The 27,464-nt window shown below is 53.9% G+C and overlaps 3 protein-coding genes across 4 annotated transcripts; all 3 read left to right on the forward strand.

Annotated features, from left to right (window-relative positions):
- Positions 1–1,806: 1,806 nt before the first annotated feature.
- On the forward strand, positions 1,807–9,359 carry LOC115841893 (glutathione S-transferase theta-4). Its single transcript, XM_030836259.2, has 5 exons — positions 1,807–1,918; positions 2,994–3,081; positions 7,066–7,216; positions 7,873–8,049; positions 9,162–9,359. The coding sequence occupies exons 1-5, from the start codon at positions 1,807–1,809 to the stop codon at positions 9,357–9,359; spliced, it is 726 nt and encodes a 241-aa protein (XP_030692119.1).
- Positions 9,360–11,442: 2,083 nt separating this feature from the next.
- Positions 11,443–19,891, forward strand: LOC115841892 (glutathione S-transferase theta-1-like). Its single transcript, XM_030836257.2, is given in 6 exon segments — positions 11,443–11,554; positions 13,369–13,456; positions 14,975–15,038; positions 15,040–15,126; positions 19,324–19,500; positions 19,697–19,891. Coding segments are annotated over 6 exon segments (723 nt in total).
- A 1,664-nt stretch (positions 19,892–21,555) lies between these two features.
- Positions 21,556–26,994, forward strand: LOC115842084 (glutathione S-transferase theta-3-like). Of its 2 annotated transcripts, XM_030836696.3 has the most exons (5): positions 21,556–21,750; positions 23,121–23,208; positions 23,758–23,908; positions 26,055–26,231; positions 26,561–26,994. In XM_030836696.3, exons 1-5 carry the CDS (start codon positions 21,639–21,641, stop codon positions 26,753–26,755), a joined length of 723 nt encoding a protein of 240 aa, XP_030692556.1. In that variant the 5' UTR covers positions 21,556–21,638; the 3' UTR covers positions 26,756–26,994. The 2 variants fall into 2 exon arrangements, with proteins under 2 accessions (XP_030692556.1, XP_060166938.1); XM_060310955.2 differs by lacking the exon at positions 21,556–21,750 and having other exon boundaries at positions 21,772–23,208.
- The last annotated feature ends 470 nt before the right edge of the window (positions 26,995–27,464 follow it).

Genomic DNA, 27,464 nt, shown 5'->3' on the forward strand with positions numbered 1-27,464 from the left:
TAAGGTGCCCTGGGTCTGGGGCTCATTGCTGGGCGGAGGCAGAAGGAGGCAGACAGAAAGCTGGTAGCCCCTGGCTTGAAGATCTTTCCAGACTGCTGGGCCCCTTCCTCCTTTCAGCGAATCCAGCTCAGAGGGCTGGGAGCTGGACCAGGGGGCTGCTTTGGGGCTAAAGCTGGGAGCTTCAGAGTAGAAGGGGGTGTAGGCCACCCCCTAGGCCTGGACAACCTGGATGCAACCGGGGAAGACCCAGGCTTGTGGGGAGCCCCTCCCCAGATGTCTGAACATGGCCTTTCAGAGTCACAGGAGCTGGGCAGCCCTGGGGCTGCACTGGGCTCTGAATGCCTGTCCCCTGTCCTCACTTTTTGCCCATCACTAATCTATCACAGCTGTCTTTCCCCTGAGCCTGAATGAAACCTCAGAATCCTTCTGAACGCAGAGCCCCAGAGGGCATCGCTGATAAATGGCTGCTGAGGGAGGGGTGAAGAGGAGGTTGAGGAGGCTTGGAGGGCCCCAAGATAAGCTGTCGCCTCTCTTCCCAGCCCAGTCTCTCCTGCCCCACTTCTCCGGGCAGCCTGTGGATGCTGTGCAGCTGCAGCAGCTGTTGGGGAAGCTGACGCGTGCTTTGCAGCACCCGGATCAGGAGGTCCTGGCGGCCAGACCCTTCCTGGCCACTGAGCAGGTCTCCCTGACAGATCTGATGGCATTCACAGAGCTGATGCAGGTGAGGTTCTCCTGCCCACTTGTCCTCTGGGGCTGCTCTGGGCGCAGGCTGAGCCCAGGCCCCAGCTGCCCTGTCTCCCCAGCCCACTGCCGTCGGCTGCGACCTCTTCCAAGACTGGTCCTGGCTTGCTGTGTGGCGAGCCCGTGTGGAGGCCACCCTGGGCCTTGAGCTCATCCAGGAGGCCCACAGGTGAGTGCTTCAGCCTCGGGAACCCCAAGAGGCCCAGTGGGACCCCCAGCTGGCCCAGAAGCTTGTGCAGAGGGTGAAGGAGCGGCTCCGCTGAGGGTCTGCCACGCCCCTGCGCTCTGCCATCTGCAGTAAACACTCTGTGTGCCCCCAACTCGTGTCCAGCCTCTTTCTGTCCCGGGAAGTGGGCTCTCCCCATTTCCAAATGGTCAGGGGATCTCCTGAAGTCGCGCAGCTCAGAGTGAGCAGCACTCAGGCCCCCACAGTGACCTTGCTCTGCCGCCAGGTGCTGAGTCCAGGTGCTCGGCCTGGCCACAGCCGGTCCCAACCCAGGCTGGAGGTTTCTGGGCTCCTCTGCGTGGCCCCTTGAGTCCCCTGTGGTGTCACCCCAATGCCCTGACAGCCCCCTGGGTTCCTGTTTCTTTCTCCCCACCCGTTTCTAGCCACAGTTCAGGCTAGATTGACCTGTGGATATCCCCGCTCCCTGCTTCTGGAACCCTCCTGGGTTAGTTCTCATCCCATCCTCACTCTGGACCCTGCAACGCCCCTTCGATTACGTTCTGCCATGAAGGCCTGGCCATGGGAGTGCCCACGTGGAAGCCCTTCTCAGACCCGGGCCAGGAGTACAAACGGACACCCCCACGGAGGGAAAGGGCAAGGTCACAGCCACCCCTGACCCCTTGGCCCCAAGCTACAGGCCTCTCTCCAGCCTGTTCCTGGGTTTCCTCAGAATCTTTGCTGCTGTGAGAATTCCAGGCTTCTCGGCCTCATGAAAACACCAAGTGAACAAGAGGTTCCAGAACGCGGGGGCCTGGGCCTGGGCTGGTGGGCACAGGGCCAGGGCACAGGCTGCATTTTGGTTGAGGCTGGGTGTCTGCCGGCCGCAGCGGGGGCCCAGCATGGGCCTGGAGCTCTACCTGGACCTGCTGTCTGCATCGTGCCGCGCTGTCTACATCTTCGCCAGGAAGAACAGCATCCCTTTCGACTTCCAGTTTGTGGATCTGCTGAAAGGTCGGCATCTGCAGCTGCCCGGGTAGGAAGGCAGGACACAAGGGGGTATTTCTGAGAAGCGGAGACAGAGACAGAGGAGACCCCCACAAAGTCCACAGGGGAAGAAAAGCTTCCCAAGGGAATTGTTGGTGGTGCTCCTGCCCCGCCTGCCTTTGCGGGTCCCCACGGACTCTGCCCCACTGTGAACAGGCTCTTCTGGGGGGAAATGAGAGGAAGAGGGGCGGAGGGACCCCCACCTAGCGCCCCACCTTCTCCTCAAGGGTGCCCAGCACCTCGTCAGCTGCAGCACCTGCCAATTAGTTTGGCAGAGGTCGCAGAGGCGCACGGTTGTTCCTCATTTACTTCAATCCACACCCGTTCCCCCGCTCCAAGTGTTCAGACCTGCTCAGGGTGACCCCCAAGCCTGGGTGAGGTCCGTGGCCACACTCTCCATCACCACTCCAAGCAGCTCTAAAACCTCAGCTTGCAGAGGCTGGAGCCTCCAGAACACAGAGGAGGAGACCCGGGAGCCCTGGACATTATCGGGGTGGAAGTAGAGCCCCCTGAAGTGTTTTCAGTGGAGGCAGCTGACCAAGGAGGAGTTAAAACTCCCCCCCGACCCCCCCCCCCCCCCCACACATAGGGTTCTCTGTTCGGATCACTTGGATTGAGTGCCTATGGGAGGCTCCCTTTTGGATTCCATCTGTGTGCTGGGGCTGGGGCTCCTGTGCTGGCACCTGCCCTGCTCCCCTTAGAGGGGCAGGGGGTCTAGGGGTGGGATCCAGGCCCCTAGGGCTTCTGTTGATTCACAGGCTGTGGCTTTAGGCCCAGAGTTGGGGGTGAGGGCTGGAGGCCTCCAGCTTCTGTGAGCCATAAAGGTTGTCCTGGTCACGGAGCCTGGGATGGGGGCAGGCGTCCTGACCTGGTCCCTGTTGGGCCGCTGATTTGCCCCCTTACCTGGGGTGAGCCATGGTTTTCCTCTGGGACTCAGTTTCCCTTCTTGCGAAAATGGAGAGAAAGGCATTTCTGCCTCTGGGAGGCCTGGGTCTCTCTTCCCTGGGGTCCCAGCAGCCTCAGACCTTCCTGCACCTCTCAGGTCACCACCACAGCAAGGAGTACATGGAGATCAACCCCCTGAGGAAGCTGCCCAGTCTCAAAGATGGAAAATTTGTCTTATCTGAAAGGTAACGGTCTTCCCTGGCTCTCCCACCATGTGTCTGCTTTTCCTGGGAGAGTCAGTCGCAGCCCTTCTGCTGGTGCCTATTGATTTTTTTTTTTTTTACTCTGGAAAAGTTCACACATACACTTAAGTAGAGTAAATAGTAAAGAAGAAGGAGTATAACGGACCCACATACCCACCCCATAGTTCCAACAGTGGTCCACCCAGGGGCCCATTTTGCATCATCTATACTCCACTCTGTTCCCCTGCCTCCTGGCCACTCCATTCCTTCACCTGTAAATGTTTAGGAATGACCTTCTAAGAGATAAAGTCTCTTTAAAAAAAAAAAGCATCACCACAATACCATGATGACACCTAATAAAATTAACAATAATTCCTGTATTTCTTCATATATCCTGTTCATATTCGACAGTCTCTGAATATCTCAGACATATTTTCTTTGCAGTTCGTGCCTTGGAATCAGGGTCCAAATAAGCTGCAAAGAGTGCAACTGATTGATCCACCTCTTCAGTCTCTTTTCATCTCCAGCCCCCTCCACGCCCCACCTTGGACCTTGGACCTTTGCATTTTTGCCATGGTTGAAGAAACCAGCTCTTTTGTCCTGTGGAATTTCCGATGGTCTAAATTTTGCTGACTGAATCCTCATGGTGCCGTGTAACATGGCTTTCTGTCCCTTCATTTCCTGTAAATTGGTAGTTGGATCTCAAGGTTTGGTAAGATTCAGGGTTCATTGTTTCTCAGCCTGCTTCACAGGTGGTCTCATAACTTAAAGTATATCTCCCAAGTGGACCATGGAAGTCTGGGTGGCCCAGGGCTAGGTACATTTCTAGGACTGCTGTAAGAGGGTACCACCGACTGGCTGGCTTAGAACAACAGAAATGTATTGTCTCATGGCTCTGGGGTAGAAGTCCGAAATCGAGGTGTTGGTAGGGCCATGCTCGCCATGAAGGGGCCAGGAAGGATTTGTCCCAGGTCTCTCCTAGGTTCTGGTAGCCTAGGGTGTTCCTTATCTGGAAGATGGCCATCTTCTCCCTGTGTCTATTCACATCGCTTTCCCTCTGTGCATGTCTCTGTGTCCAAATATCCCCTTTTTATAAGGACACCAGTCTTTTTTTAAAATTTTTTTAGCTGCATGGATCTTTGTTGCTGCATGTGGGCTTTCTCTAGTTGCGGTGAGTGGGGGCTACTCTTTGTTGCGGTGCATGGGCTTCTCATTGCGGTGGCTTCTCTTGTTGTGGAGCATGGGCTCTAGGTGCACAGGCTTCAGTAATTGCAGCACATGGGCTCAGTAGTTGTGGCTCGCAGGTTCTAGAGCACAGACTTAGTAGTTGTAGCGCACGGGTTCAGTTGCTCCGAGGCATGTGGGATCTTCCTGCACCAGGGATCGAACCCATGTCCCCGGCATTGGCAGGCGGATTCTTAACCACTGCGCCACCAGGGGAGTCCCGACACCAGTCATTTTGGATTAGCATCTACTCCAATGACCTCATTTTAACTTGATGACCTCTGTAAAGACCTTCTTTCCAAATAAGGTCACATTTTAAGGTACTGGGTATTAAGACTTCAACATGTCTTTTTTGCGAGACACAATTCAACTCATAACCGTCTGCTTCCTGGCCCCCCCCAAATTCATGTCCTGCTCATGTGTGAAATACATTCACCTCATCCCAGCATCTCCAAAAGTCATAATCATCCCAGCATCACCTTTAAGTCCAAAATGCCATCCTCTAAATCATCCAAGTCAGGTATGGGTGCGATTAGGGTTTGATTCATGCTGGGTCAAAATTCCCTTCCATCTATGAACCTGTGAAACCAGACAACAAGTTATCCTGTTTCCAAAATACAGTGGGGGGACAGGCATAGGCTAGACATTACCATTCCAAAACAGAGGATAGGAAGGAATAAAAGGCTCGTGCATCCCCGGCAAGTCTGAAACCTGGCAGCACAAATTGCATTCGGTTTTAGGGCTTGAGCATTGTTAAAAATAAAAATTCAACTGCGTAAAATTAAAGATTCAACAATTCATGAACGGAGCAGCATCCCACCTGGAAAGGAGCTCTGATGAGCTGTACAAAATGAAAGGCTTGTTATAGGCAGAAGGAGGCAGGGAAAGGAAGTTTCTAGCAAAGAGCAGATTGTTTTAGTCAAGATCACCTTTCTTTGGGGGAAGCCAGGGGTCTATCAGGCAGATGACCTCACTAGTGCTGGCCAGGTAATTCCAGATTAACTGGTTCAAGGTCACATTCCTGGGAGAGGCTGAAACTGCAGTTAGGTTAAGGTACTGAGTCTCGGTTGGCTGATGTGGGGCTTAGCACAAGTGACCCCATTTTGGGTCTTTCGTTTCTCTTAACAAAATGATCCTCGTTAGCTCCATACTCTGTCCTCTGAGCCTATCAGGGTGTTGGCCCCACCTTTTAGAACCAGTACCCCAGGCCTGTGGTGGCAGGACAGCCCTACTGGCCCCTGAGCCTCCCTCTGGGTTATTCTTTCCTCTTCTTGAAGGTTGAATAGTCCCATCTGCCCATTTCACAGAGGTGTCTGACAGCCTTCGTTCATTTCATCCCATCTGTCTCCTTCAGTACAAGCTGTCAGTGTTTCTGCTGAAATGGTCCCTTAGATTCACAAGTCACCTGCCTAATATCTTTACCAAGTGATTATCCAGCCACACCCTTGGTTTTCTCTCCAGAGCAGGGCCCCCACCTCTGCCCTTGGCCTTCTTATTATGCCACCTTCTCACCCTGCTGGTCCTTCCCTCCCACCTCCCAGTCCTGGGCCTTAGAACGGCTGTGAATCCACTACCATCCCCCTTAGACCTTCTCCAAAGACCCACCCTTCCCCCATCCCTCCAGCCTCCTGGCCCCTCTGCCCACAGGTGTCTATTAGGGCACTGAGTGAGAGGCTAAGGACACCAGCCACGCAAGGCAGAAACTCCGCTCAACTAGTTTGAGTTTACTGGGGGATGTGACAAGCCAGGGGAATCTGGGCCTGGCTATGGTGGTGCTGATGCTTTCCCCCACCAGCCCACCTGCCAGCTTCTCTCAGCATTTTCTCCTATTCCCACCACCAGCAACAGCTCTGTAGCCTTATCTTTGAAGCACCTGGTCCTCGCAAAACGAGCAACCCCTCCTTCGTGGGTGATCTGAAGTTCTCAGGAAGGACAGGGATGGGCCCAGTCGAGTCACCTGCTTACTTGTGGGCCTCTCACTGGCCAGGGCACTGGGACCCATGACTGCCAGTCACCCGGGCCAGGATCACTGTTGGTGGAGCGGGTCCCTGCGGGAAAAGTGGGGGAAAGGGTGCTGGCCAGACAAAAGGCCAGATGCCTATTCCAGGGTCATCCCAGGGACTGTGATGTGGGCTGGGCCCTGTCTGCCAGGAGGTGAGGCTCCTCCGGTCACCGTAAGCTCTGATTCACCCTGGGGGCAGGGGCTGTCAGAGAACGTGCTGGTGTGTGTGGTCCCCGCTTGGTATCCGAGCTCCCAGTGTGGGAGCCGGGAGGGCTGAAGGCAGGGAATAAGCGTTGAGGACCATAACCTCCAGGTGCAGGATCAAGAGACACGGAAGGTGTGGTGGTGGGGGCAGTGGGCAGTGGGCATGGACAGAGCAGTGCAGGCCATCTCTGGCTGTCCCTGACCTCTCCCCACCCAGCCCGCACCCTCTCCCCGTCACTCATGGGTTCTGCTTTCTCCAGATTTCCCGCGCCCCCTCTTACCCCGTGTTTCCCTACGTGTTGTGCCCTGTCTGGACTGCCCTTCCTGATGCCATCCACCAACTCCCACCTGCCCCGCAGGGCCCCTCCCTGCCCTCGCTGATGGGGGCGGACTGACTGCCTTTCCCGGGGCCCTTGGGGCTCATCCTCCTCCAGGTGGGATGTCAGTGCCTAGAGCCCACCTGTGGCTGGAGGGCCCACATTGGGCCCAGCCCCGCTGGATGGTTCGTGTAGAGGGTTGGGGAGGCCAGAGGAGCGCCCTGACTGTCCTCTCTGCAGTGTGGCCATCCTTTTCTACCTGTGCCGCAAGTACAGCGCGCCCTCGCACTGGTACCCGCCAGACCTGCACACGCGCGCCCGCGTGGACGAGTTCATGGCCTGGCAGCACACAGCCCTTCAGCTGCCCATGAACAAGATACTCTGGATCAAGGTGAGCAGGGCCACAGCGGGGGCTCAAGCAAGTGTCCCTCCCTCCCTGAGCCTCATTTCCACAGCCCCCTTTCCTGCCTGCCTTACAGAGCTGTGGGGAGTGTGAACCACTGAGTAGGAAAGAGCCTTAGAAAGACAAGGTGAGGGGTGCCCAGGAGGGGCTGGTATCACTGGAGCCAGGATAAGAGTCAAGACATTTCATTCCAAACTAGAACATATCACAGTTGGGAATTCCCTGGTGGTCCAGAGGTTAGGACTTGGAACTGTCACTGCTGTGGCCCAGGTTAAATCCCTGGTCAGGGAACTAAGATCCCACAAGCCATGCAGCAAAACACTCCCCCCCCCAAAAAAAACACCCCAGAGTCAAAGGGCCCATAAAGGCTACCAGATTTGAAGATGACAAATAACCAGTACATGTGTCCCTACTTCTTATCCTATGCCTGTGACAGATATCAGTAATCAATCATAGGATTCTTTCCTGCTGGGACTTCAAATCCTTCTGAACAAGGGCCCCAGGCAACTTCTACCAACCAGAACTGCTAAAAGAGGCGACACCACTTTACATCCTTGGTACTGTCCACCACCTCTCTAGCAGAAAAGGGTACTGAGACCTGGAGGGTCAGATATGGCCTCCTCTCCCTCCCCTCCCCTGGCCAGCTGCTGATCCCGATGATCACGGGTGAGGAAGTTCCAGCTGAGAAGACAGAGCAGGTGCTGGCAGAGGTGACTAACAACCTGAAGCTCTTCGAGGAAAAGTTTCTGCAGGAGAAGATGTTCATCACCGGGGACAACATCTCCCTGGCCGACTTGGTAGCCCTGGTGGAGATGATGCAGGTGTGCGGTGGGGTGACGGGGGGATGGAGCCTGGACAGAGGAGGGACTCCTCTGTGACCATAACTTTCAGAAAGGCTGGTGAACGGGGAGATATGGGGACTGTGGGAGCCACGCCTGGGTGTCTGGCCTTGACCCGGGGGCCACGGGAAACACAGGTTTTGAATCAGGGAGGATCGTGGTCATTCATGCTTCACCAAGAGTCCTCTGTGGGGGCAGGAGCTGGAGGGCCAGCATGGGACAAGGAGAAGAACACAGTGTTTCTTGGTCAGTCGGCCAGGATCCTGGATGCCTCCTCCTCCCGCTGGACTCTCCGGAAATTGTCCAGAGGTTTCCAAAGTGTCCTTCCAGCCAAAGTGCCTCTTTTCCAGAGCTCCAGACAGATAGTTGTACAGAGCAGCTCCCTGGCTCTGGGTCTGAGGGGCATCCGCTGTGCATGGGGGGACACACGTGGGTGTGGGGCGGCATTTATGTGGTTTCTGTGTGCAGGGGAGGGTGACCAGTTCTGACCTAGCTGGTGTGCAGGATGCTGTTGAGACCCTGGCCAGTATGCAAAGTGGCCCTGGTCAGTGTGCAGTGTGGACCAGCACCGGGAAAAAAACATTCCAATCTTTCCGTCCCAGGTGGTGCAGTCCCCTCAGTTTCACCCCCCACCCCTTAAATTTCATTCACAACCCCCCAAACATCTTGTGTGCATGTTTCTTAGGCTGCCTGATGGCTTTCTCGTCCCCGCCCCTGTGCTTGATCACAGAGGGAGGTTCAACAGGGGGGAAAAATAACTGAATTCCTCCCACCCTCATCTGGGGACAAGGGGTTTCCCTGGAAGAGGGCAGGACCCCTGGGAGGTTTCACGCTGGAGAAGTGGGAAGCCCTGGGCCAGGGGTCCCTTAGAGAGGGATTCAGGAGCCTTGGAGCAAGACCAGCGACTGAGAGCCCCCAGGGATCTTCCATCCCCACCCACATGTGTTACATGGCCTGCAACCCCCGACCAGGCCTCAGGGGTTAGCCAGCTCACTGTCCACAGGGACAGATGGGGAGAGCCCTGCAGCTGTAGGAGGGACGCAGGTGGGGCTGGTCCACAGGCTGACCATGCCTACCTCTCTGTCTCTCCACAGCCCATGGCGGGCAACCATAACGTCTTCCTCAACAGCTCCAAGCTGGCCGAGTGGCGCATGAGGGTGGAGCTGGCCATCGGCTCCGACCTCTTCTGGGAGGCCCACGACCGGCTGGTGAAGTTGGCGGAATGGGACTGCTCCACTCTGGATCCGATGGTCAAGGAGAGGATCTGCGATTTGCTGCAGAAGTTCACGTAGTAGCAGCCCAGCCTGCGGGCCTGGCCAGCTCAGCCCCCGGCGCCTCCTACCTTAGGGGAGACGCTGAAAATCACTGTTTTTCAGTGAACTGGAACAACCGCCACGGTTGCTGAGCCTGGGACACACATCTGATGTGGTGGGTCTGGGGGGCGGTCACGAGTCCCCCCAGCTTCCAAAAAGAATTTGAAAATTAAAGGTTAAACATGATTAAACTGTCAATAATAAGAGTTGAGACTTCAGTGCTCTACTTTCACTAATGGATAAAATAGTGAGACCGAAGATCCCCAAGGAAATGGATGATTGAGCAACACCCTAAACCAATCGGCCTGCCAACTGCGCATAGCACCGCACCCACAACACGGAATACACGTTCTTCTCAAGGGCACACGTAGTATTCTCCAGGTTAGACCCTTTTTGAAGCCATAAAATAAATCCCAAGAAATTTAAACAGATTGAAATCACAGTGTGTGTTTCTGAACACAGTGGAATGAAATGAGAAATCAACAACAGAAGGAAAACTAGAAGATGAAATATCTGGAAATTAAACAATCCATTTTTAAACAACCAGTGGATCAAAGAAGAAATCACAAGGGAAATTAGAAAGTACTTTGAACAAATGAAAACAAAAACACAACACACCCAAACTTATGGGATGCAGCAGAAGCAGGGCTGTGAAGCAAATTTATAGCTGTAAAGGCATACAGATCTCAAATCACAACCATCAGAAGAAAAGAAATAATAAAGATTCCAGTGGAGATAAATGAAATAGAGAAGAGAAAAACAGTAGAGAAGATCAATGAAACAAAAACTGGATTTTTGAAAAGGCTGTCTCTTGTGCTGTAGTTTTCAGCAAGACCCTGGATCAAACTTCACTCACAACACTCAGGTTGTGCTTTTTTTTTTTTTCCTTTCAGCAGACAGTTACCATTTTTTTGTTGTTGCTGAGAATAATTAAGAACTACTCAGCAAATTTCAGGTATACCATGCAATGCTGTTAACTATAGTCACCATGCTGTGCATTAGATCTCCATAACTTATTTATCTGGGGTATTCAAAACTTTATACCCTTTGACCAATATGTTGCCATTTCCCCCCTCCCCCTCCAGCCCCTGGTAACCACCATCTACTCTCTGCTTGTTAGAGTTCCACTTTTTTTAGATTCCACACAGCATAAGTGAGATCAGGCAGTATTTGTCTTTCTGGGCCTGTCTTATTTCACTTAGCGTAATGACCTCCAGCTTCATCCATGTTGTTGCAAATGACAAGATTTCCTTCTTTTTAAAGGCTAGATGAAAGATTCCTCTGTATGTGTCAGTGTATATTCTCCAATTTGTCTTTATCCATTCACCCCTTAACAGACGCTTAGGTTGTTTCCATATCTTGGCTATTGTGAATAATGCTGCAATGAACATGGGATTACAGATATCTCTTCCAGATCCTGTTTTCATTTTCTTTGGATATATGCCCAGAAGTGGGATTGCTGGATCTTTCAGTGGGATTGCTCCATCATTTTAAAGGTGGGGAAACAGAGGCCCAGAGGAGGGAAGAAACAAACCCAGGGAACGAGATTGAGGCACTGGGCTGGCAGGAGCAGGAAGACCTGCTGTCAGAGTCCAGGGCGCGCACCGGGGCGAAGTGAGTTAGCCCACCACGCTGACCGTACACCCAGAGGCTTTGCCTCTTGCTGGCGCCAGGATCTCTGCAGCTTGTGGCCAAGAGCGTAGATGCTGGAGTCAGACTTTCTGGACCTGTAATCAACTGTGGGCCTCAATTTTCTCATCCGTAAAACAGGAAGTTCTGACACACGCTACAACTAGGATGAGCCTTGAAGACGTTATGCTCAGTGAGATGAGCTTGGGCCTGGGGGCCCTCTGAGCCCCCCAACCCGCCTCCCCGAAGGGGACCATCCGGAGCCCCCGCCCAGCCCGCAGACTCGCCGGGCTTCCGCGATTGCACCCAAGTGCGCGGCCAGAGCGCCAATGGGGAGCTACCGGGGGGCGGGCCGCGCTGCCGCTCGTCAGACCCAGCGCTGGGCTTGCTGTGTTCCGTATCCCGTGCTTTGCGAGGCTGGTCCGCCCCCGCCATGGGCCTGGAGCTCTACCTGGACCTGCTGTCCCAACCCTGCCGCGCCGTCTACATCTTCGCCGAGAAGAACGGCATCCCCTTCGAGCTGCGCTCCGTGGACCTGCGCAAAGGTGGGCCAGGCCCGGGTCTGGGGGACCGAGAAGTCAGTGAGGGACGAGGAGGCCGAACACCAATTAGGGGGACCCCTCTCCGAGTCACCCCCGTCCTGGGGCCAGCACCGAACAGGTGAGCCACCAGGGAGATACGAGATTCGGGGATCCCCAAACTCTGTTTGGTCCCATGGAATGGACCACGGGGCTCAGCTGAAGCGGAGTAAAAAGTGGGGGAGGCATGAGGAAAGGAGGAGGGACACTGCGAACAGAGGGCGTACACCTGGGCATAGGGTTGGGGCCCCAGGGAAAGGGGCAGGAGGAGGGGGCTTTAGGGGGGCCGCATGGGGGGTGTGGCAGAGTGAGCCTCTCCTTTGTGGCCCCAGCTGCTGATGCTCTGGCCTGGGCTGCACTGGGTCCCCCTCTGTCCCTTCCTCCTCCTCCTGCTTTGCCTTCACTTACCTTGTCCTCTGCCTCTTATTCCTACCGGAAAGGGGGGCAGCCGACGGGGAGTTATGGGAGCAGGAGGGGGACTGCAGGGGCTTGGCGAGCCCTGCACTCTGAGCAAGAGGGTTTGTTTCTCTGACAGGTCCCCAAGGTCCCAAGGGCACAGCTGGCATGGCAGCTGGGGTAGGCGACAGCAGAACTCCCTTTTTGCTTGTGGGGCAAGTAGGGCAACTCTGCCTGGCTGAGCCTTCCACCCAGGGCCCCCAGCTCGGTGGGCCTCGCCTGCCATTCTGCCTTTGTGCCAGCCTGTCCTTCTGCCTGAATCGCCATCTCTTCCCAGCCTCCTCTGGGGACTGCCCACTTGTCCTGCCCAGGGGTTACCTCTGCAGAGTGTGGGGTAGGGGAGAGGGCATGGGGACAAAGGGATGTCCAAACTGGGCTGTCAGATAGAGGGTGCAGTAGGAGGTGTGTTTCACCAGGAGAGGAGGGGAGGGTCCCTGGTGAAGGAACAGTCGGAAGGGAGGGAAAGGGAGGAGAGAGAGTGGGGTTGAGGCTGGAGGGGTGAGGCGGTAGTGGATAGTTTATGGCTTTGAGCAGCTTCCCCCTGCTCCCGTGGTAATGGGGAACCACTGAAGGCTGTTGAGCGTGGCAGCAGTGATGCTTAAGTGTCCTTCAGAAGCTTCTCTCTGGCTGCATCTGAAGGAGCAGAAAACACTCATATGAGCTTGAGCAGAGGTCAGGGTCCTGGGGGACAGTGGGCTGCACCTTTCCGGGGAGCTGTGGTGGGACAAGAATGCAGAGCCTAACGACAGGGCCAGCTCTGTCCCCGGTGCCCAGGGCAGGGTGAGCAAGGGGACACTCAGGGGCCTGTGGAAGTTGGTTGCAAGTAAGTGGACACCAGGAAGAGGCCACTTGTCTGTGTTTGGTGACCCTACCTTAGAGTCCACAGGGAAAGGGGCACCGTAGGGAATCACAGTCCACTCAGGGCACCAGCCTCCCGGCCCCTGCAGTTGGGGACACCCTGCATGGGCGCTTGTGATGCTGGCAGTGGTGGCAAGGCAGTGGGTTGGGTGTCTGTGAGGGCCCAGGCAAGGAGAGGCCCCACCCTGGCTGGAGCTTCTTGAGCTCTGTTTTGGGGGCGTGCTGTTGGGGGAAGGTTATGCCCACCAGGACCTGGCAAGGGGTATCAAGGTCTTTTGCACCAGCTGGCAGAACAGCCTCCCACTCCTCCCACAGCAGCCTTTCCACACCGGAGAGCAACCCGGGGCTGGAGAAGAGCCATGAAATTGGGGCCTGGGCCTTGAGAGGGGGGTGGCGTGGGGGGTGGGCGCAGCCAGGCAGGGCTTGGCGTTTTCCTCCCACCACCCACCACGATGGGCTCTCTGCAGGCCAGCACCTCAGTGATGTCTTTGCCCAGGTGAACCCCCGGCAGAAGGTGCCTGCCTTGAAGGGCGGGGACTTCATTTTGACCGAGAGGTAACTGGGAAGCCGGGGCTGCTACCAGACCTCTCTAGAACCATCTTGTCCTAGCTCTCTATTTCATAGACAGGAAACTGAAGTCCTCCGAGGTGAAGGGCCCTTTGCCCAACATCCTACAGAGAGTCAGGGCTTGACCCTCGGCTCCTGCCTGTCCACGGTTTCAGTTCACAGGGATGGTTGGAAAAGAACTCATCTGTTTTACATCTGTACCAATCCTGTGGTTGTTGGTGATGGGTCCCCGGGCAGGGGTGCGGGGCAGGGCGGCTTCATCCCCTCCAAGGTTGCCCGCTGGCCAAACTTGTGTTTTGATGCCCCAGTGGTTCCATCTCTGGGCTGCCCCTTCCCTGGGTGGGCCATGCCCGTGGGAAGACCACCAGACACGTGCATGTTTTGCATCACAACAGTCCCAAGAAGTAGAAATCTCTTTAGGGAGGGTGAAATTTTTTTCCAGTTCCGCCCCCTTCATCACCTAAGTCACGCCTCCCACAACAAGGGGAACCTGGAACTTTTGAACTCATCTCTGGAATCTTGAGGTGGATGCACCCCCAAAGAATTCCTCCCACCTTCTGCCAGCGCCATCTTCCTTCCTGCTGCCCTTACTGTCCTGAGTCCTGTGCTGCCCACTGTTGACCTCCCAAGCGTACCTGCCAGGGGCAGCATGCAATCTCTGCATTTCTCTGTCTCTTCTCCCCTATTTTGGGAGGTGCATGGCTCCCAGGGACCTGTAGCCCTCCTCGGAGCTTCCTTGAACAATTAGTTGGGAGCAAAAAGACAAGTGAGCTGTTCAGCTGCGTGTGGATACAGGGTTCCCAGTAGGGAACCTAGGCCAGTGGTAGATACAGAGGTTTTCTGCCCCTTTGGCTGGGATGCCCAGCCCCTGGGGTATCCCGAGTTCCTGAAGGCCTTCCTATGGCCCCAAATTCCCACATTCAGTGCCCTTCCGGGTCCACCCCCGCCCCAACACCAAGGCAGTCCTCCTAACCCAGGGCAGGAAGGGAGCTGCGGGAGCGTTGTCTGTCCTGCTGGTTCATGATCCTGCAGCACTGCCCGCCCCCCCCGCCCCGCCCCGCGTTTCCAGCTGGTGCTTTAGGGACAACAGGAAAGCCTTTTTGAACCACCAGGCCATCTGGGAGGGGCTGAATGTTGGATGACGAGAGTAGATGCAGACTGGAAAGAACTGAGCTTCTTTAAGGCTCAGCTTTGATGCCATCTCCTCCAGGAAGCTCTCTCTGGTTTTCCCATCAGAAGCTGTCTCAGAACACTTGGCAGGACTTGCTGTGGGATTTCGCCTGGTGATAGGATGAGCTTGGGTATTAGCCATAGACAGACTTTCAGTTCTGCCACCAAAGGCTGTGTGCCCTGGGCAACTCCCATTTCTGTTCTGAGCCTGGCTTCCTTGTCTGGAAACCGAGCAAATACCTTGGCACATGGTCAGGAAGGTTAAGGAAGGGACTCTGTATAAAGCCCCTAGCTCCATACTTTCCCCCACCCATCATGTCCTCCCCTCCCCCACAGTATGGCCATTCTGCTCTACCTGACCCGCAAGTATAAGGTCCCTGACCACTGGTACCCCCAGGACCACACAGGCCTGTGCCCGTGTGGATGAGTACCTGGCCTGGCAGCACACAACCCTGCGGAGAAACTGCCTCCGGGTCCTGTGGCATAAGGTGAGGTGCCCCTCCCCAGGCGGAGGCAGTGAGGACATCGCCCAAAAGGGCTTGGGCAACATCGCATTTATTCTTCCTTTCAGTTTGAATAGCTTGTATTGACCTGACTTTGACTTCCTAATCCTTCCTTCTGTTTGCTGGTAAGCCCATCTAATACATTCTGTATTCGAGATATGTAATTTTCAGTTCTCGAAATCCCATTTGGTTCTTTTTAGAGTTTCCCTGTCTCTGCTGAAATTCACCATCCACTCACCCACTTGGTCCATCTTTTCTTCTAAATTCTTTAACATATTTAGAATAGTTACTTAAAAGTCTTTGTCAGCTGATTTCAACCCCGGGGTTCTCTGCGAGTCTGTCTCTACTGGTTGTTTTTTTATCCTTCTTGATTATGGGCCACATTTTCCTCTTTCTCTGTATGTCTTATAATTTATCATTATGTGCTGCACATTATGTATAAAAGGAGAGTAGAGACTGAATACATAATAAATACCCGAGAAAGGGCTTGCACTTTTCTCTATCAGGCAGTCTTGGTGGGAGGTTCCTCCCTTCCAGCTAGTCAGGAATGGGGCTGGGATGTGGCATTAGTTAGTTTCAGTTCATCTCTGGTTTCAGGTATCCGGAGGGTGGAATCAGGTTGCTCACTTTCCTCCAGCAGGGATTTGGAATCTAAGCACCAACTACCACAGTAAGATGGCTCTACTTTTCAGCCCTGCCCTAAGTTCCCCACGTGGCTGCTTCATCAGAAAACTCCTATGCTGATGGCAGGCTTACACCTCTGCTTGCCTGGACCCCAGGGATGAATGTGGCTTACCTAGGGAGGGCTCGTGCCCTCTGGAATTTAGTTCATTTAGTCCAGTGCTGCACCAAAGTACAAAGTGAGATATATGCAGTCTTAAATCTTCTAGTAGCCACCATTAAAAAGTAAAAAGAAACAGTTGAAATGACTATATTTTACTTAAGCCAGTGTACTCAAAATAGTAAAATTTTGGCTAATAAACACATGAAAATATGTTCAGTATCACTAATCATTAGGAAAGTGCAAATTAAAACTATAATGAGATACCACTTCACCCCCACTGGAATGGCTATTACATATATATATACATATATATATGTGTATATATATATGTATATATATATATATGTGAACAAAATAACAAGTGTTGGTGAGAATAAGAAGAAATTAGAACTCTTGTGCACTGTTGATGGGAATGGTAAGTAGTGCAGCTGCTGTGGAAAACAGTATGATGATTCCTCAAAATAATTAAAAATACAATTACCACATGACCCAGCACTTCCACTTCTGGGTATATACCCAAAATAATTGAAAGCAGGGTCTCGAAGAGATGTTCATAGCAGCAATATTCACAATAGCCATTATTCACAATAGCTGTGGAAGCAACCCCAGTGTCCATCAACAATGACACTTAAGTGCCCCTCAGTGGTTCTGCCTATGTTTCCCTCTAGGAGTTTTACTGTTCCTGGTCTTACGTTTAGGTCTTTAATCCTTTTTTTTTTTTTTTTTTTTTTGCGGTACGCGGGCCTCTAACTGTTGTGGCCTCTCCCGTTGTGGAGCACAGGCTCCGGACGCGCAGGCTTAGCGGCCATGGCTCACGGGCCCAGCCACTCCGCGGCGTGTGGGATCTTCCCGGACCGGGGCACGAACCCGTGTCCCCTGCATCGGCAGGCGGACTCTCAACCACTGCGCCACCAGGGAAGCCCTTTAATCCACTTTGAGTTTATCTTTTTGTATGGTGCTAGAGAATGTTCTAATTTCATTCTTTTACATGTAGCTGTCCAGTTTTCCCTGCATCACTTACTGAAGAGACTGTCTTTTCTCTGTTGTATATTCTTGCCTCCTTTGTTGTAATTGACCATAAGTGCGTGGGTTTATTTCTGGGCTCTCTATCCTGTTCCATTCATCTGTGTCTGTTTTCTGGTGTGTATTTTACATGCACAGCACATTTCACCTAAGACGAGACATATTTTAAGAGCTCAGTAACCTCTCGTTGCCAGTGGTTTCCATATTGGACAGAACAGGTTTAGGCTTTTTTCTTTCTTTTTTTGTTCTTTCTTTTATTTTCCTTTTTTTAAAGTTCTATATTCTTTGAAGACTTTAAAGAAAAATAAGGTTATTTTCTTTTCAGTGTTATGGTGGGAGCAGTGGCTTTTTTGTGACTGTCATATCCTCATCAGAAGCACTCCTCATTTTTGAAAGTGTATGGCTAATTCTGGGTCATGAGTTTTATTGTGTCTTCTATCATTTTTTTATATGAAAAAGGAAACATTAGAGAACAAAAGTCAAAAGACCTCTTTGTTGCCCTTGTACCTTCCTGAGGTGCCCCCTGCTCCCCAGGATCTGGTTCAAGTCCTTTCAGTTCACGATTTTCTACATTATTACATTTATGTGTAGCCATAAAAATAAAGTTTTGCTTTGAGTGCTTACAATTTTATATAAATGCTCTCATATCATTCTGGAACTTGCATTTTTCCATAGTGCTATGGGTGGGTCTAATTTATTTTTTTCTAACTAGTGTATAGCATTTCCTGATAAGAATAAATCAGAATTTATTTATTACCCTCTTATGGTCTTTTATATTTAAAGAGGAATAAAAACACTTTTTAAAACCCTAAGAACTTTGGAACCACCCCATGGGAACAGAAGGGAAATGTAGACAGTCTGCTGCTGGGGTGAGGCAGAGAATACACGGGAGGTGGACTTATGTGGGGTTTGGCAAACTAAGAGCCGTTGTTCCCCCCACCCTCCTGCTTCCCCCACCAAGGAGCAGCTTCTCCCCAGCAGCAGCCTTAGATGCTGTGCTGGTGGCTAGGTAGGAATGCTGGCCCTGTGTGGCCGGCACCTTTATGTTAAAAAGAAGCTGGAAAGTTCAGGATTTTTATATGAAATGTCTCCACTTTTAAATGTCAGCAAGTGATCCATAGTTTTAAAAAGTCTGCAGCCAGGGGCTGCCCTGGTGGCGCAGTGGTTGAGAATCTGCCTGCTAATGCAGGGGACACGGGTTCGAACCCTGGTCTGGGAGGATCCCACATGCCGCGGAGCAACTAGGCCCGTGAGCCACAACTACTGAGCCTGCGCGGCTGGAGCCTGTGCTCCGCAATAAGAGAGGCTGCGATAGTGAGGGGCCCGCACACCGCGATGAAGAGGGGCCCCCGCTCGCTGCAACTAGAGAAAGCCCTCGCACAGAAACGAAGACCCAACACAGCAAAAATAATAAATAAATTAATTAATAAACTCCTACCCCCAACATCTTCTAAAAAAAAAAAAGTCTGCAGCCAAAGGAATGTCATTAGCCCAGCACTGGCCTCCAGGCCACTGGTGGGTGATCACTGACCCTGTCTACCTTGTTGTTTGGGGGAGGAAACAGAAGCCACCAGGGCTTGTGCACAATCTTAGTCCTGTTTACCTTTCCAGAGTCCCAGGCTCCCCAAGCAACTTTACCCAACAAAACACCAGACTGAACATGAAGCTCCCTCCCCTGCTCCACATCCACTGTGTCTCCCTGACAGCTCTGGCAAGCCTGAGGCTGTTGATGGCTTCACCCCAAATGCCCTCCTCCCAGAATCCTGAACGCTACCCTTTCCTGGCTCTTCTCTCTAGTCCCTGGCAGCTCCCTGGGTCAGAAGACGTCAGTTCCACGCTTGGCTTAGTCTCTTCTTGGCTGTGTGGTCTCAGGCAACTGTCTGTCTCTCTCTGGGCCTCACTTTTCCACTTACTAGATGAGCCCTGTACTATTATTCCCATATCACAGATGTGGAAATCGAGGCTCAGAGAGTTGGAGTGTTTTGCTCTAGTTCACATAGTTTATAAGCAACAAAGTTGAGACCTTAAAAGCCCATCCTCCTAATTATACTGTATGAGGTACTGATTTTATAATCTGGGGGAAAGAGGTTATAAAATAATTGTTCCTAAGCCAGGCCCTCCCCCCAAAGTATGAAACTCATTGTTCAGGTCCCCTCTGAGTCATTCTCAAAGGGGTTTGAGTCCTTCTGTCAGATGCCCCAGGCTCAGATTGTGGGAGCAGGAATAGTTCCGGGAAAAGGAGTCCTTTAGGAATTTCCCTGTAGGAAAAAAAATGCATGGAACCAGGAGGCAGCTCTAAGGGCAGGGAGACTTGCCTTCCTGCCTCTGAGGCTGGACTGGGTCCTAACCCCCCACTTTGCCTGCCCACCCACCAGGTGATGCTCCCTGTTTACCTGGGTGAGCCGGTCTCTCCCGAGATGCTGACAGCCACGCTGGCAGAGTTGGACGTGACCCTGCAGGTGCTTGAGGACAAGTTCCTCCAGAACAAGGCCTTTCTCGCTGGGTCCCACATCTCTCTGGCTGACCTGATAGCCATCACGGAGCTCATGAATGTGAGTGGGCAGTTGTTGGGGGGACTAGGCAGGGGAGGTCCTGGGTGGCTGCTGAAGTCCTGCTCACACTGCCTCACCTGGCCATGGGACTGTGCTTATGTGTAGAAACCTTCTGGGGTTCTGTGGCCTCCAAACCAAGTAGATGCTGCCATACTTGGCCTCACCCTGTCTCATCCTGTCCCCTGTCTCCCTACAGCCTGTGGGTGCCGGCTGCCGAGTCTTTGAAAGCCGACCCAAGCTGGCTGCGTGGCATCAGCGCGTGGAGGCGGCAGTGGGGGAGGTCCTCTTCCAGGAGGCCCATGAGGTCATCCTGAAGGCCAAGGACTCCCAGGCTGCAGACCCCACCATTAAGCGGAAGTTGATGCCTAGGGTGCTGTCCATGATCCAGTGAGCCGGGAAGCCTCTGCTCTGCCCTTGGCAGTTCACAAAGCACCTTCCTTTCCATGTCCCATGGGAGGCAGACCCAGAGAGCAGGCGTGACTTGCCTGAGTCCCACTGCCCCTCTGCTCCCTGGGCCAGGTCCCCACTCATCTTCCACAGCTGCCTAAAAGCCACGATGAGAATGGCATACCCAGACCTTGTCTCCTTTAATCACTGCATCTTCTTTTCAGTTTGGGAAATAAACCTGGGCTCAGCCTGAGCCTCTGCTTCTAACTCTGACGTGTGGTTTATTTGAACTTCCTTCTGTCCTGACCTTGGTCTTGGCCTCTATTCGAAAGACAACCCCCTTTCCTAGGCCCCATGGATCAGCTTCCCCCTGATGGTTGTCAAGAGTGAAATTAACAAATGCCCCCTTGCCTTCTAGTTCTTAGAGAAAGACAGCAGAGGTATCGGGCGTCCACTGGTGTTGGCTGTAGGCATGCCAGCTATCACTTTGCTGGGCCAGTCACCCAGGACATGGCCCTTTGGCACCAAGTATTGTAAATCACAAGTCCTGCATCTGTCCTGAGGAATTGGTCGGGAGGGGAAATCCAAACAGCAGCTCTCCTGGTCAGGACTCAGTCATGAGGGGCCTTAAATGCCACACTTAGGAGCTGCAAACCATGAACAGGAACGGAATGCTCAGCTTGCATTTTAGAATAATATTCTGCTTGCTGTTGGGGGTTGGACTGGACGGTGGCCAGGGAGGAAGCAGGGAGATTTGGATATTGCAGTAATCCGGCCAAGGGTGACTTGTGGAGGAGGGCAATCCACTGGAGGGGGTGGAGAACATGGCTCCGCCCTGGGGGGATAGGTCTTCTTTAAACTGGGAGCCTGGGGCCCAGGAAGGCCAAGCTATTCTCAAGTTTTGCAGTAACCGATCCTCTTGCCAAGGGGCTTTTTCTGAGTCTTGGGTTTGGGGACAGGGTTTTTTATCCAGGACGCTTGCTTAGAGAATGAGGGCATCATAGCCACAGACTTCAGGAGCTCCAGGGTTGTAGTTGGAGGGGTTTGGCCCTGCAAAGGAAGTGGGGAGGTTCCAGGCCCCCCTGCAAACCTCTAGATGGGCCCCACAGGGCTTCTGCTTTGCTGGAGGGATTAGCTGGGAGTGTAAGGAAGGTTGGGGAGGGGCGGCTTCCTGAGGTGTGGACCTAGTCTTTGCTGGGTGCAGAGGTCCACACGCCCTCCCCAGCCTCCACCCTGTGCAGTGGGCCCAGGGGAGGCCGTGGCACCTCCTTTCTCCTCCTCTATTTGTGTTCCTGGGGACTCTTAAGTCCCTCCTCTTTCAGTCCCCTCCGCGAGTGGGAGAAGGTGGCTTGGGCCAACACTTTCGACTCTAAATTCACTGAGTGTCTGCGCTGGAAGCGCCCTCAACGTCGTCCCCCCAGTATCATCCCCCCGCCCCATTTGACTCAGGTAGACATTGAGGTCCGGGTTAGGGGACTGACCTGGCGGCGAGAAACTGTCAAGAGTCCGTCTCCCTGTACCCTCCCCACCAGGGAAGGGACCCCAGCCCAGAACCCCTGAGAGGGAAGGCGGGAGAGCGAGGCCGCCGCTGATTGGTCCAAAGTTCTCCGGCACCATCCAACGGGCGGGGAAGGCGCGGCCCGGCTCGATTAATCAGGCTGCGCGCGGCCGCCGGCTGCGTAGCCGGTGGTCCCCGCCCCTGCCGCCGTTTCTGCCCCAGTCCTGCACTAATCCTAACCCCCGCCCTCGCCATGGGCTTGCAGCTCTACCTGGACTTGCTGTCCCAGCCTTGCCGCGCCGTCTACATCTTCGCCAAGAAGAACGGCATCCCCTTCGAGCTGCGCACCGTGGACCTGCTCAAAGGTGGGCCCGGCAGGCAGGCCCGGGGTCTGGGCCCCTGTGTGCACACGGACTCCCGGGGCCCCACGGTCAGGCGGCCTGCGCAGACAGACGGCAAGAGACAGACTCCAGTCGGAAACCGTGGCTTCGCCTATAAGTTGTGTATTTTCAGAGTCTTTACCTTTGCTTAGTGAATACTAACCGTTCTTCAAAATACAGGTTAGGAAGGAGCAGAGCAGGTAGAGAGCAGTGGGGGTGTGGGGCCGCGGGAAGTGGAGTGACAGCTCCAACACCTCCACACCTGGGCTTGGAGAAAACAGTGAACTGCCTCCTCATTCCCAGTGGAAGCAGCCCCCATCTCTTGAGTTTCTGGGTCTGCTGGCAGGAGGAGGTTGGACACCTGCATCTGGTCTCCTCTTTACTCCTACCTATGCCTGCCTAGGTCCCCTCCACTTACACAGAATCCGGGGAGGGGGCAGGGCTGTAACTGGACAGTAGGATAAGCTCTGGATTCAGAGCCCCTCTGGCAGACCCGGAGGGAGACCCTGCTTGGCCGAGCCTGCCCACCTTCTGCCTCTGGTGCCCCAGCGTGAGCCACCAGCTGCTTTGATGCCAGCTTGCTCTGACTTTTCAATGCTCCTTGGGGTGGGGCTGGGCACAGAGGCAATTTCTAGAGGGAGGATGGGTAGGGGTGATTCCGTCCATGCAGTAGAAGGGCAAAGAGGCCCACAGGCGGTCGTACGGCCAGGCTGGATCCCGGCTCCCCTGAAGCCCTCCGACTCCACATACATTACTTGGTGTACCGTCTGCACTGGCCCGGGACAGGGAGGTATGCAGATGTGATTCAGACATGGGAACCCCTGTGGGGGAGGAGCCTTGAAGGTTTGGCACAAGAAAGAAAGAGGAGCTGACCTGCAGGAGGTTGAGTGGCTGAGTCGGGCAGGTATTGCTGGTGAGAGCGAGGTTTGCTGAGGGCCGGGAGCAGGTGTGGCTGGAACTCTGGGGTGTAGACAGGTCACCCAGTTTGCATAGAGAGGGGGACTGCAGTGGACAAGGCTAGAGCCCAGGGAGGAGGCTAGAGTGTGTGATGCGTGGATGGAGTTGGCTGGGGCTGGGGTGGATTACAGCTGCAGTGAATCACCCTCCTCCCAAGTCCAAGCTGAGATGCTACTTGACCCAGGTTCCAAGGTGGGGCGAGTGGACACAGGAAGGGGGGACCTCTGGCAGGCTCAGCGTGTATGATCCGCTGACCAGCAGAGTGGCCTCGTCTTCTCTGATGCCCCACCTGGATGGAGGCCTCAGAAAGTTGGTGCCTGGACATTGGGGTAGGGGGTGGGCAGAGACCTCAGAGGGCTCAGAGTTCTCCCCACCTGCCTCACTGGTCTTTCCCACAGGCCAGCACTACAGCGATGACTTTGCCCAGGTGAACCCCCTGAGGAAGGTGCCCGCCTTGAAGGACGGGGACTTCACCTTGGCCGAGAGGTAACGGGTCCCTTGGCTGCACCAGTCAGCCATCTGTGTGTCCACCGTTGATGGCTCGGATCGTGGCTTCTGTGCCCTGAGCCCCTTACCAGCCCGAGGGTGGAGAGTGGATTGAAGTCAGCAGAGCTGCCCAGGGCTGGGAGGGGCGCCTGGTCTTCCTCCTGTTGCTGTCCCTGCCCTGGAGATGTTGGAGAATGGTATTGGAGTCACTCTCATCCTTCGGGACACATGTTGGGCACTGCTTCCTCATGGGAGATTTCTCTGAGCATACATCCACTTTCTGAAATCACATGACATTTTGCTTTTCCCTTGGTGCCCTTAGTTCTGATGATAGGATGGCCCAACATAGAGCTGTGTGATCCTGGCTGTCACTTAACCTCTCTGAGCCTCACACTCCTACTCTGTACCAGAAACAGTGAAATGTTCCACCCCCAGGAGCTGGGGAAAGATGTGTGAGGAGCAGGGACTGGCCTCCCCCAGGGCCTGGCCCCTGTGGAATGGTTAAAGAGTGACTGGGGCATGTCCCCCTGCACCCACCGTGTCCCCCAGTGTGGCCATCCTGCTGTATCTGACCCGCAAGTATGAGACCCCCGACCACTGGTACCCCCAGGACCTGCAGGCCCGAGCCCGTGTGGATGAGTACCTGGCGTGGCAGCACACGGCCCTGCGAACAAGCTGCACCCGGACCATGTGGCAGAAGGTGAGCTTCAGAGCAGGGAGCCCTTCCTTGGTGACCAGGGGATGGTGCTTTCTGTCTAAAGCATTCCATTCAGACCTGAGACCTGAGAACACTAAATTCTAGAATGCCAGAGATGCTCCAGGGCAACCAACTTGTTTCCCAGAGGGGAAACCAAGGCACAGAGCCTGGGAATGACTCCCCCAATATGTCTTGATTCCTGAGCTGCTGGAAATTAATCTTGTGCCCTTTTGCACACTCTAGGCTGCCTGGGAATATTGTCTTTTGGGAGAGAAAAGAATCAAACCTTCACTTTGCTACACATGTACTTTCCAGATGGAGAGGTGTTAAGTGAAAAACCTCAAAGTAGGAAGAAATAAGATATTTCACTAAATGTTGATCTGATTTCTGGGTATGCAAGGATTTATAAGCCTAGTAACAGTGGGAGACTTAAAGAAAAGGCTAATCGATTTTACACAAAATCTGTGTAAGAAAAAAAAAAGAATGAAAACAAGCAAAAAAACCTGGGAAAGATCTTGGCAAAGAAATGTTAGAAAGAACATTAAAAAAATTTTTTATAATTTTTAATTTTTATTTTTGGCTGCATTGGGTCTTCGTTGCTGCGTGCAGGCTTTCTCTAGTTGTGGTGAGCGGGGGCTACTCTTCGTTGTGGTGAGCGGGCTTCTCATTGCAGTGGCTTCTCTTGTTGCAGAGCACCGGTTCTAGGCGCACGGGATTCAGTAGTTGTGGCATGCAGGCTTCAGTAGTTGCAGAGTGCGGGCTCAGTAGTTGTGGCACACGGGTTTAGCTGCTCTGCGGCATGTGGGATCTTCCCAGACCAGGGCTCGAACCCGTGTCCCCTGCACTGGTGGGTGGATTCTTAACCACTATGCCACTGGAGAAGTCCAGAACCCACATGCCGCAACTACTGAAGCCCGCGCGCCTACAGCCCATGCTCTGCAACAAGCGAAGCCACCAAAATGAGAAACCTGTGCACCACAAGGAAGAGTAGCCCCCACTCGCCGCAACTAGAGAAAGCCTGGGCGCAGCAACGAAGACCCAACGCAGCAATAAATAAATTAAATAAATAAATATGCTTAAAAAAAATAAGACGCTCTTAGAAGCCCATCAAAACACAGGAGAAAAATGCGCAGAAGAAACCAGCAGAGATGTAACTGAAGGACAGAGAGAAAGGGTCAATAAATGGATGAAAACATGTAACTTCAGTAAAAATCAAGCAAATGCACATTAAAAGAGCATGCAGATACCATTTTTACTTATCGAACGTGCAGAGGTTTTTGAAATGTGAACTCTGAGTTATTATTGGTAAAGCACTTAGTGTCTGGCACAGAGCAGGCTCCCTGCGTGTGTGAGGGAGTGTGAGCTGGCCCCTGCTGCATGTATGGAACCACTGTTCTGGGGGCCCATTTGTTGTTGTTGTTTTTGGCCGTGCAGCTTGTGGGATCTTAGTTCCCTGACCAGAGGTGAAACCCAGGCCCTCGGCAGTGAGCGCGGAAGTCTAACCACTGGACTGCCAGGGAATTCCCTCTGGGGGTCCATTTGGCACAAAGAAGGTTTCCATAGCTTTACAAGCTGTGGTGGGGGAGGAAGCCCGGTGCATTTGAGGGCAGAATGGAGAGAAGTCCAGGAGAGTGAGTGTAGATGTTTGCTACTCAGAGTGTGGGCCATGGGCCAGGAGCATGAGCGTCACCTGGGAGCTTGGAAATGCAGAGTCTCAGGCCCCACCCAGGTGTACTGATTAGGACCGTACACTTGAACCACATCCCAGAGGGATCTGCACACACATTCCCATTTGAGAAGCCTGGGGTGGAGTGGGAGGTGGGGTGGGAGAGGATGGCTGCTGCCCTGTGTTGAGGCCTTTGCAGTGAGGGCACTAGGGAGCCATGGAAGGCTTTATGCAGGGAGAAGATATGGGCAGACTGGGATTGCCGAAGTATCCCCCGGCTGCCCGATGTGATGACCCAGGAAGAGGTGGAGGCTATCTGTGCCTGAGTAAGGGATAAGGCCTGGGCTGGTAGTGGCTGTGGGTGGGAAATGGTAGATGGGAGTGAGGAGAAATGCGAAGGATGGCTGATACGTGGAATGAGAGCAGGAACCATGCTGGGCCTTGGGCAGACCCTGAGCCCTCCCCTGCCTGCCCGCCTACCAGATGTTGTTGCCTGTGTTCCTGGGCCAACGGGTGCCCCCTGAGACACTGGCATCTACTCTGGCTGAGCTGGACAGGTGCCTGCAGCTGCTTGAGGACAAGTTCCTGAAGGACCAGGACTTCCTGTCTGGGCCTCACATCTCAGTGGCAGACTTGGTGGCCATCACAGAGCTGATGCATGTGAGTGTCGTGGGGTGGGGGGCCAGCTGGGCATTGGGGTACCCTGGGAGAGAGCCAGTGTACCAGCTCACGTTGTCCTTTCTGGCTGGGGGGCCCTGGGCGGGTCACTTCCCCCTCTGAGCCTCAGCGTCCTCATCTGTAAAAAGGGGCTTAAAAACCCCACCCTGCAGGCTTATTGAGCAGCTTCTCGGTATTTCCTGGAGGAGAACCCCCAGCCTATCACCCATGTGGCAGAGGAGGGAAAATCCACCCGAGGGATCCCTAAGTTGGGACATGCTGCCTTGTGCTTCTCTGGGTCCCACCCCTCCACCCGGCTTCCTCTCCCATAGCCTGTCAGTGCCGGCTGTGACATCTTCAAAAACCGGCCTAAGCTGGCTGCGTGGCGCAAGCGGGTGGAAGCTGCGGTGGGGGAGGACCTCTTCCAGGAGGCCCACGCGGTCATCATGAAGGCTAAGGACCTGCCTCCAGCCGACACTGCCATGAAGGAGAGGCTGAAGCCCCTGGCGCAGCTTTTGTTGCAATGAGTACCGGGTGGGCCTGCAGAGCCACCATCGACGGAGCTCTGTCCTCAGAATAAAGAAATGGCACTGCCTCCCCTCGGCTGTGAGCGAGACACCTTCGCAGCATCCGGTCCATAGTGCCTTCCACACGCCAGTCCTTTGTTCCTTCTTCTGTCTGCCTGCCAACTTCACCCTTACCCCTTGCACTCTGACTTCCATGTAACCTCTGGAAATAGCTTTAGTAAACACAGATGTGACCCTGACCCCCCGGCCCTCTCCTGTTTGAAACTTACCCTGGTGCATCACTGCCCTGAGGCTAAAGGACAAAGGACGAGTCACTGAACTTTACATTTGAGGCCTTGCCCCCGTCCCTCCAGGGCACCCCCTCTGGTTTCCCCCAGTAGCCCACCATTTTCCTGGCTCTACCCCCCCAACCCCAGCACCAACTCCCAGCTTCCTCCTTGGCCTCCTGGCCTTGGCTCAGCCTATTTCTGCTGCTTACCGGGCTCCCCCTCACCTTTCCTGCTTGGTGCTCTTCCTGGTCTTTTGGCATTTGTTACCATGTCCTTCTCCAGGGAGAATTCCTCCAACTTCTCACCCTAGGCCAAGTCAGGTGACCCCTCTGGGCTCCTCAGCCTCAAAGCTTCCCTCCCTCAATCCTGGCAGGGAGCTGGTTCCATGCCCCCTGGACTGGCACATGTCACAGTTGACTTGGTAAAGAGAGTCACAATCA

Source organism: Globicephala melas, chromosome 13 (genome assembly GCF_963455315.2).
Source record: "Globicephala melas chromosome 13, mGloMel1.2, whole genome shotgun sequence".
Classification (NCBI taxonomy): domain Eukaryota; kingdom Metazoa; phylum Chordata; class Mammalia; order Artiodactyla; family Delphinidae; genus Globicephala; species Globicephala melas.

Coding starts and splice junctions, on each gene's coding strand:
- LOC115841893 (XM_030836259.2), top strand. CDS start 1,807: ATGGGCCTGGAGCTCTACCTGGACCTGCTGTCTGCATCGTGCCGCGCT. Junction 1,919..2,993: donor GTTTGTGGATCTGCTGAAAG/GTCGGCATCTGC, acceptor TGCACCTCTCAG/GTCACCACCACAGCAAGGAG. Junction 3,082..7,065: donor AAATTTGTCTTATCTGAAAG/GTAACGGTCTTC, acceptor TCCTCTCTGCAG/TGTGGCCATCCTTTTCTACC.
- LOC115842084 (XM_060310955.2), top strand. CDS start 22,814: ATGCGTGGATGGAGTTGGCTGGGGCTGGGGTGGATTACAGCTGCAGTG. Junction 23,209..23,757: donor GACTTCACCTTGGCCGAGAG/GTAACGGGTCCC, acceptor CGTGTCCCCCAG/TGTGGCCATCCTGCTGTATC. Junction 26,232..26,560: donor CCATCACAGAGCTGATGCAT/GTGAGTGTCGTG, acceptor CCTCTCCCATAG/CCTGTCAGTGCCGGCTGTGA.